At 39.1% G+C, this 9,927-nt stretch overlaps 1 protein-coding gene across 1 annotated transcript; it reads left to right on the forward strand.

Annotated features, from left to right (window-relative positions):
• The first annotated feature begins 2,891 nt into the window (after window positions 1-2,891).
• On the forward strand, window positions 2,892-9,184 carry hyal6 (hyaluronoglucosaminidase 6). The gene is made up of 3 exons (XM_021322759.2): window positions 2,892-3,856; window positions 7,472-7,561; window positions 8,221-9,184. Exons 1-3 carry the CDS (start codon window positions 2,921-2,923, stop codon window positions 8,704-8,706), a joined length of 1,512 nt encoding a protein of 503 aa, XP_021178434.2. The 5' UTR covers window positions 2,892-2,920; the 3' UTR covers window positions 8,707-9,184.
• The last annotated feature ends 743 nt before the right edge of the window (window positions 9,185-9,927 follow it).

The following is a 9,927-nucleotide window of genomic DNA, read 5'->3' on the forward strand; positions in this document are numbered from 1 at the left end:
AGCTTTGGATGCTGTTCTAGAACCTTCCTATAAACCTCTCCTGGAGTCCAAAAACATAGATGGCAAATAAATCTGTCATTATATGTTGCCCTTAAGTGTGATGGTGTGTTCATCGTTGTTGTTTGATGAATGGGCCGTACTTTCAATACTTTCACTGTAGTTTCTCCTTTTTCCATTTTACAGGCTTTTCAGGCATCTTACACTGTTCTTAGAACTTGCTCTATTGTTTGAGCCTTTTTACTGAAATAAAGTTTATGGAAGCTTGAGATTACCATTATGGGACAATGGCTTGTCTCTGTAGGTAGATGTCACTACGTCAAAAACTTTTTTTTTTCTCAGACCGACACTTTACTTCAGGTTCATCTGGTTCCAATCAGTCCACTTCGACTGCTTTATGCTGTTCAGTTGTGTTTATGCGAGACAAATCATTGAAACGAGTCTCCTATGCTGAGACTTTGCGTTTGGGGGGTCTGTCTTGTGGTCTGGACTCATGATATTTCCAGAGGCTCCTTTTTTTTCTGTGGTTTTGTGGAACGCCAGAGTGGCTTCACCACACTCTGCTTGTTTTGGATTTGCATTGCCATGAAAACCATTCAGCTGGGAAGATCTATGAAACTGGTGAGAAACTCAAAGCCTGCAGCCAGCCTGATGTCAGAAACCAAGACAAAGTTGAGAAAAAGTCACAGTAGGAATGAGTTTGAAGGAAACATTTAATTATATTATTAGTAACAAACTTTGAACGTTCTCCTTCAAACATCTTTTTTTGTTTACTCACTCACTGATCCACATTCAAGCTTTCTATGATCCCTAAGATCTTTTCCTATTAAACTGATTAGATGACCTCAGCTTCATGCTTGTACTTCCTCAAATCTATGAAACACTGAGAACCCTCAGCCCACCAGTGGTTTCCTCCTCCCCTGCTCTGGTAACAGTGCTGGAAAAGAAACGGTGGGAGATTTTCCATCACATTCTTGGAGGGAACCTCTGTGGCTATGTTTCTTGAGAGCTAGGTCACAATGTTTTTTTCTCTGCATCTTTGGAAAAGCTGAGATATGAATTACTTGCATATGAGGTAGCGCCAGGACCAATTAGACGATGAAGTTTGTGGTGGCGATGGTGGGGTGGGTGGGAGGTTGGGTCCCATACAAAACACTGGAGAAATGCAGAGATGACAGAGAAAATATGGATTCAGGAAAACATGTGTTTGCTGATAAATTGCATCCATTAATGAGAATATATAGAAACAATTTACTGCAATTGTTCCATGAAAAGAAAATGTGATGCACATATATACAGATTATCTGACATGGAGCTACAGTCCAGTTTATTTTCTCCTTAGCCCAGATATAACACGAATTATGCCTCTGGTTAAGGAGTAGCTTGACATGAGCAATGCAACATTTGTAGCCTGTGTGTAGGATTTGTTTGTGTGTAGTAACTCTTGATGAGCTGATTCCAGCCTCAGTCCAAAACTTGTGAAGCTCCCACAATGTCTTGAAGGGGTTTTACCTGACAATCCTTTCAAAGGCTGCAAATATCCCTGTTGCTGGCACACCTTTTCCCACAAAACATTTTTCTTCCACTACGCTTTCCATAAATATGCTTCCATGCAGCCCCCTGTGAACAACCTGCTTCTTTAGCAGTAGCCTTTTGTGGCTCACCCCCCTTTGAAGGGTGTCAATGACCGTCTTCTGGACATATGTCCAGTAAGCGGCATCCCCATGATGCCGACGCCTACTGACCCAGAGTAAGAGCCCGTTTACACTAGGGTGTGACACCACAAGTTTCCAGTATTTAACTTTTTCCCAATATTCTGAAGTTTTAAAGTTTGCCTTACAGAGTTCAAATTTAGGGCTTCATGAAGAGATTTTTGCCTCAGCTGTGGCGGAAATGACAATCAGACTTCAGAGCACCAAACAGCCGACTTTTGACTGTAGTGAAATTATTTTATAGGTTGGATATTAAAAATCTGCACTGTGCTGATTCAGTGTTCTTGTGGCAGAGGAGCGGGCAGCTTCCTCTGCTGCGCTCAGCTTTCTGAGAACAGCAGGGGAGCTCCCGCACACAGAGGCTTGATCACCGGTCATCAAGAAGTTTTTGAACCAACTAAAATGAGAGAAAGCCTTGGCAAATTCGCCAAGTGTCCTTTTGCTTCTCTTTGGTTTCCTTTGGCTGTAGTTCATGGTTTGTAAATAGTAAAAAAAATAAATAAAAAAAAATCGGTTTTACCCACTTCGTTCATGGTGGTCTAGAATATTAATGTTGTCACTCTTCAGTTTTTCCTGGACTTCCTTGGAGAAAACCTTATTCTTTTCTCCTTGGCCAATCACAGCACCATATGGACATTTAGTAATCTTTTAATTTTTTATTTATCCACACTCTTAACTTTGAATCACACAATCACATCAAAGATCTAAAGGGCACAAAAGAAGTACACATTTTGTTCGTCTGTGAAGTTTCTGTTAGTAGTGACTTCAGAGATCTAATTAAATGCACAGAAAGGAACTATTTTTCTAGAAATGCCAAATTCCTGTAAGAAATCGTTGGTGGACTTTATGTGTCAAATTAACTAATTAAAAATTAATCAATTCATTTCAGTTTTTTTTTTCTTCATAAAAAAAATCTTCACTCATTGGTAAAAAGAGAAAGTTGATGGTAAAACAGTGAGGCGGGGAGAGTAGTCTCTGCCCATTAGTATTTCCAACAATTTTTCCAGAACAGTCTTGTTCTTTTTGAGAACAGGGTAGCTTTGTGTTTTGTTGGAACACTCACTTCAGCGACCATTGCTTGCGTTGTTTCTAAAGCCTGGCTGATTATCTTTGTTCAGTGAAGCTCATATTATCTGTTTTTTTTCTAAACAAAATGTTTCTTTTTACTCCCTTTGTAGGACCACTAATTGCTTTATTGAGAATCATCGGCCATGGTGCCAATAGGCCTCCACCTCCTGCTGCTGGTGCTGTGGCTTGGCATGGAGGAAAAGCTCCAAGTTCGAGGCCACCAAACAAAACCAGTTGGAGCACCTTTGATCCCTCACCGACCTTTTGTTGTGGTCTGGAACGCCCCTACAGAGTCATGTCGCCTACGATTTAAAGTAGACTTGGACCTCAGCGTTTTTGACATTGTAGCGAACCTTAATGAGACATTAAGTGGACCAAATGTCACAATATTCTACCATAGTCATCTAGGATACTACCCATACTACTCCAGCTCAGGGGTTGCTATCAATGGTGGCCTGCCACAAAACCAGAGCATCTCCAAGCATCTGAACAAGGCCAGAGTAGACATTGACAAGCTAATACCACACAAGGATTTTCGAGGCCTAGGTGTCATTGACTGGGAGAACTGGAGGCCTCAGTGGGTACGGAATTGGGGTTCCAAAGACATTTACCGCAAAAAGTCCAAGGAACAGATCCACAAACTTCACCCACACTGGCCAGAGAGCAAAGTTGAAAAAGAAGCAAAAGAACGCTTTGAAAAATCAGGGCAAGCTTTCATGAACCTGACTTTGGTACTGGCTGAAGCTCGCAGACCAGGTGGTCTGTGGGGTTTTTACCTTTTCCCAGACTGTTACAACTATGGCTACAAACAGCACCCTCAATGCTATACGGGGGAATGTCCCAATGTTGAACATGTTCGCAATGACCACTTGATGTGGCTCTGGAAGGAGAGCACAGCCCTCTACCCATCCATCTACCTGGACTTTGAGCTGAAGTCGTCCACAAACACTGTCAAGTTTGTTCACTATCGAGTCAAGGAAGCCATGAGGATTGCATCCATTGCACGGACAGACTACACATTGCCTGTCTTTGTCTACTCCAGACCTTTTTACGCCTATACCTTTGTTGTGCTTTCAGAGGTAGGTTTTCAGTATGTCAGTATAAAACTGAGTGGATTATATTGCATTGCAATTTTAAAATTCCTTTCTGAAATTTTAACAGCTAAACTCAAACAAACTACAGGAAACTTTAACAGGAGTCTTAGCCCACTTTAGCAAATCTGCCCAGTGCTGATCTCCTGCCCCGCTGACCTATCAAATACTGTCTGACCCAGTGGTTGACTGCCTGGATTCACACAGAATTATGTTTCTGGTCTTTGAAGACTTCCCAATAACAAAAAAGCAAGTTTTGGATCACTTTGTCAAAAGTATTTATGTAAAAATAACCTTTTTCTGTTATGACAACCCTTTACTGTTCAACCTGTGATGAGTTTGGTAAATGGCATTTGATTTACTTTATAAAGATATATGTGCGGTATCATAATGAAAATGCTCTTTAAGGGGACAAACAATGCAAAATCCCCTTTTTTTAACCCTAACATTAATTTTGTTATGTATGTGGAGTCTCTAGGAGTGCAGAAAAGTCAAATGTAGTCTGTCCGGGTGCTGCATAGATATCTTCATATTCTTTTTGGGTCATATTTTTCAAGTCGTTCAGTATTCTCTGTTTACTGTATGTTTCTAAAACAAGTTGCCAAATTTTTGTTTCACAAATTCTTTTGGTTTTACACCACTTTAAACACACAAGATACCATTTAACTGGTCTGTCAAACATAGCTAATTCGCAGAAAAACGCTTTAATACCAGACATGATTTGCTGCAGTTATAGTCAAGATGTGGGTCTATAAAGTCTGAGACTTCTATATCTTGAAAAAAGTTTTTATGGTATTTTGTAATGTTTATTTTTGAAAAAAATGTAGGCAAGGCTCTAAAATTGTTTTCTTTCTTTGTTTAATCACCTATTAATCAGATATAGTTACACTTGCAATATGGGTTTCACAGGAACAATATTATTTAATGACTTACCTTTTCACAAATAACAAAACTTTGCATTTACACTTTACAGCTGTGCAGCTGTATGTATATCAAGTATGTACTTTCAGGTGAACATTGCTCCTGAACTACTCTGGGCTTAAACTGTAAGCTCAGCAAGACTACTAGATGATTTTATATGCTTTTACTGAAGTTAAAATAAGAATTTTTCTCATAATTCATGCCCACATTATTTTTCCTTAATGTACTGCAAATTTAGCCTCATATGGTTAGCATGACATTAGCTAAAAAGTTTCATTTGTCAGTTCAGCTATTTTTGTAAATTTCTCCACCTTTACAGCATACCGTGTTTTGGAAATATACTACTGAATATTTCCAAAACACAGTACATTGTCTCCAGCTTTTGTTTCTAATTTATTAGTACAACAATACAGAAACAAAACAGGGTCCAGATCAGGAAGCCAAGTTGTAGTTTAACCCACCTCTCTGCAGCTTTTGAACTGTTACCCATCCATAACCACATTGAGACAGTGTCCTGCCCAAGGCCCAAAATAAATACATTAAAAACCAAGCTCAAAGTGGCAAATCATTCAAATCTCATAAACATAAATTCTATTTCAACTGAACGGAAAAATAAAACAATTTGACATAGTTTATTGAACGTAAGATCTCTCTTTCTGTCTAAAGACTTTATGACTTAATTGACGATTATATACGATATATATATATATATATATATATATATATATATATATATAGCCCTAACCCATCCCCCAAAAAACCATAGCTGTTTGCTTCATCTAAATCTTCCACTTGTATGTTAGACTCAATCTCAACCAACTTTTAAAGAAGTATCTGTCTCCTTTTATCATTGCAGTTACTACATTTTAGACATGATTCATCTATCCTTAGTAAACGTATCAGTATCACAGGCTTTTATGGTAGCTGTAATCAAACCTTTGCCAAACAAACCTCTCGGGTAAGATGACTTACTAAATTACAGACTTATAAATATTCTTCCTTTCATATCTAAAATTTTAAAAAAAAATACTTGCTGATCAAGTGTGTTGAAATTTCCACAGTAATGACCTGTTTCAGTCAGGCTTCAGGCCTCATCATAGCACTGACACAGCAGTGATGTAATTCACTGATGATTTTCTTGTGGCCTCAAATAATGGACTTTTGTCTGTACTTGTCCTGTTTGATGTCAGAGCTGCATTTGATACAGTCAATCACAATAATCTCTTAGAAAGGCTTGAATGTGCTGTAGGGATCAAAGGAGCAGCACTAGCTGGTTTAAATCATATTTGTCCCATATAAGATTTCAGTTTGTTCATGTAGGCAAAATTATAAATCTTCTTTACAAAGTTACTTGTAGAGTACCACAGGGTTCAGTGCTTGGGGCATTCCTCTTTATTATATATATGCTTCCATTGGGTAAAATTATCAGACAGCATGGGACACTTTTCCACTGTTTTGCTAACCTGGCCAGTCAGACTGATAATATGTAGCAGTTTACGTTCTGCACGTTATTAATCTGAATCTGCTTCCATTAAATCCGTTGGGGGAAAGGAGGAACATTCAGCAGGACTTTCCAAGCTGATTGGGCGAAGCAACACCTAGTCCCCGCCTACTAAAGGTTGGTTTTAGCCAATCATGATATCAATTGAAAATATAAGCAGCAGCAAGGTTGCCGTTATGCTGATTCTCAGCAATATTTATCCATAAATTCTGATGAATGCAATGCCAGTAGAATAGATATACTACTGGTATGTCTTAAAAACTTAAATACCTGGATGACTAAGATTTCTGCTTTTAAATTAAAAAATCAGAAGTTGTCAACTTTACACAAGACTCTAAAAAGATAACAACTGTGCTCTGTGGGTTGCATTAAATTGACCTGTTGTGTCAGAGTAAAAAACCTTGGTGTTTTCTATGACCAGGATATGTTGAAATCTCATTTTAAACAGGTTTCTAGGCTTTCCTTCTTTCACCTCTGTCTTTTCCTGTCCAAGAGTGACACTAAAAACTAGTCCATGCATTTGTTACTTCAAGGCTGGACTATTGTAATTCTCTACTATCGGGAACACACTTCATTGGTTGAACTGCTGCTGCCAATAACTTTATGTTCTTGCTACAGATGATACACCTGCCTGTCTTTCTGTGACTGAAGGGGCTATTGCTGCAACTAACTGTATATTGTCCCTTATCCTTTAGATGTTACCTGTGGCCCAGAGCAATTTCTTCAGTTGTATGTATTTTCAAAATGAAGCCACCAAAGGAGCTACTGCTGCTATTTACTTTCTCTCATTTTCTCTTTTCTTTTTTACATAAAAAAGTATTCCTGGATCAGTGCATCTGTGTATTTAGTGTGTCTGCTCTATCTTCTCACCCCCACCCCCACCCACACCCCCACCCCCGTAGTGGTAGATGGCTGCTGACATTGAGCCATGTTCTGCAAGGGTTTTCTTCTTGTTAGTAGTGAATTCTCCTTTCCAATGTTGCTCCATGCATACTTTGTGTAAGGATTTTCTGCAAAGTTAATCACTCAGTGCAATCAATCGTACATTTTCCCTCTATGCTTGTTCAGGAGGAGTAACTGATCTGTGACTCAGTACAATCTATTTGGTTACTTAGATAGAAAACCTTTCTCACCAATCTGAATAATCAACTGAACTTGACCGAAAGCTTTTATTTTGTTAGAGTGACTTAGTTCATACTATCGGGGAGAGTGCTGCCTTGGGAGCATCAGGTGTTGTCCTCTGGGGATCATCAGAGTATGCTCGATCAAAGGTAAATGTTTAATGCGCAACACAGAAATTGTAAAAATTTGTAAGATTGACTCATAAAATCATTGTTTTGAATAAAACCACTTGCATATTTTTATTAGTTAAAGGTAGAGTGGACGATTGTTCTGGAAATGTAGGTAAGAAACGCCCAAGTCCCTTTTTGAATAACTGCGCAAGACAGTCTTACCTGCTCTTCCGCTCCTCAGGGGAATGGTGTGAAAAAAATACCCAAATACACTCAGGTCTTATTTCTGTCTTCTGACAACTTCCTCTTCTTCTCAGAAACTTGTAAGACAGTTTACTTCTTGCAACTCTCTGCCATTTTCAAAGAGCAGCAAAGCTACAATGAATGAAAGCTAACTGGATACAGAAACACTAGAAGTGCACTGCCAGCAAGAGGAAACTAGCAAGGAATGAGCAGGCACACTGGCATTACGTGATCATGTCACAATGATTGGCATGTGGGACAACCAACAGATAAGGTGATCCTCATGGAAGTCGAAGCACAAAGAAGCTCGTCCACTATACCTTTAATATTTTCTGTTGAATAAAAGTCAAGTTGAAATATAAAATATATACATTCTGGTTTAAAATGTGAGAAGATACCTTCATTACATATGCTTCAGACCCTTGGCAATGTCTTACATTCTGTTCTTCCTCTAGAGGAACTGTCTGACTGTGAAGAACTATATTGATGGACCTTTGGGACATTATGTCATCAATGTCACATCAGCGGCTAAACTGTGCAGCAAAGCACTTTGCAAGAAGAATGGAAGGTGCGTCCGCAAGAGCCTGGACTCAGGTTCTTACCTGCATCTAAACCCACGCTTCTTTCATATTCACCACAACCCGGCACCCAGGGGTGCCCGGTTTCAAGTAAAGGGTCACCTCAACAACCAGGACATCCTGGACATGAGACATAAGTTCACGTGCCAGTGTTACCAGGGCTGGACTGGTGTTTACTGTGAGATCCCACAGACTCAGCCACTTCCTCCTCCACCACCTCTACCACCTGCTGACCCACCCCCACACCCTTGGGACAACAGCCTCAGGGCACATATAATGCTCCTCCTTTCTCTTCATTTCCCCTGCCTGTGCATTATCATTTTCTTGGGACTCTGCGTGATCATAAAAGGTGTCATACTATAGACTCCAGAAATATAATTATTCCAACTAGTTCAGCTCATTCAATGATAGTGATTGCCAGACAAAACACTGTATGAATTTATGTGCTTGTTCCTAATATGGTTTTGGTAACTCCGATGTTCAAATGGGTTGATTGGTTTTCAACACGGGTCATCTGGGCAGGGCCAAATAAGATATAGGGGACAAGAGAAAAGACCATGATCTGAAAAAGATTTGCAAACAGAAAACTGAGGCTCTCTCCTCACCTTGAGCCACACCGCTCAGCAACAAAAACCTAGAACAGATTCACTCAACTTAATAAGCATGTCTGCCAGGAAAACAACTTTAAATCCAATCCACTGATAAAGCACTTAAAATCACCAGGAAAACTGAGCCTCCACCAAGTGTTCACAGGGCTCAAACAGCACGCATGCTGCCAAACGGCCAACTGGCTAAGAAACCAGCTTCTCTCCTAGCTTTGCATTCTGCTCATTAAAGGGGCCTAGTCACGCCCCACGACAATAAAAAAAAACTACAAAAAAATATATATATTCTTCTTCAAATAAAACAATATACGCCAAATAGAGCAAAACAAAGTTTAAAATACAGAAATGAAGTATATTTAAATATATAGGTAAACAGGGTACAATAATTTAATCAGAAAACCTTTGTATGCAACCAGATTAGGTAAATAATAAAGTCATAATGCATGAATAGACCCCTTTAAGGGTCAAAATGCAATCAGTTGTGCCCTTCTGGCTGCAGCTGAAAAAGAAAGCAGAAAACTCAGGGGAAAAAAAACACTTACATGCAACATATAACACATGACAATAAAATAGATATTCAGGTGTCTGTAGAAACTTATTCAGCTTCCTAAAGCCCAAGTAATGCAAAGAATAAGACTTTGAATCTCTGAAAACTTTGAGGTGTCATGAATGGCCGGCGAGAGCAAAGCAACGAGAATGAAGGAACAGCATAAAATATTTCTTCCCTCAATTATTATGGGCAGAACCCTGCAACTAAGAAAATATGGACTGACAGAAATACAATTTATGTGCTTATTCTATATTTTTTTATGCCTTACATAGCCAGAAAGTTGAGCCCATGCACAAAATGTTTTATTCATATCTGTGATTTTTCTGCAAAATAAAACAACTGATGTGGATTCGCCTCCAAGCATAACAAATTCACATTACCATATTTATTTATTTTGCTCAGGGTTCTATCTGCTTCTGTGTTTTTATT

Source organism: Fundulus heteroclitus, chromosome 2, assembly GCF_011125445.2.
Source record: "Fundulus heteroclitus isolate FHET01 chromosome 2, MU-UCD_Fhet_4.1, whole genome shotgun sequence".
Lineage (NCBI taxonomy): Eukaryota > Metazoa > Chordata > Actinopteri > Cyprinodontiformes > Fundulidae > Fundulus > Fundulus heteroclitus.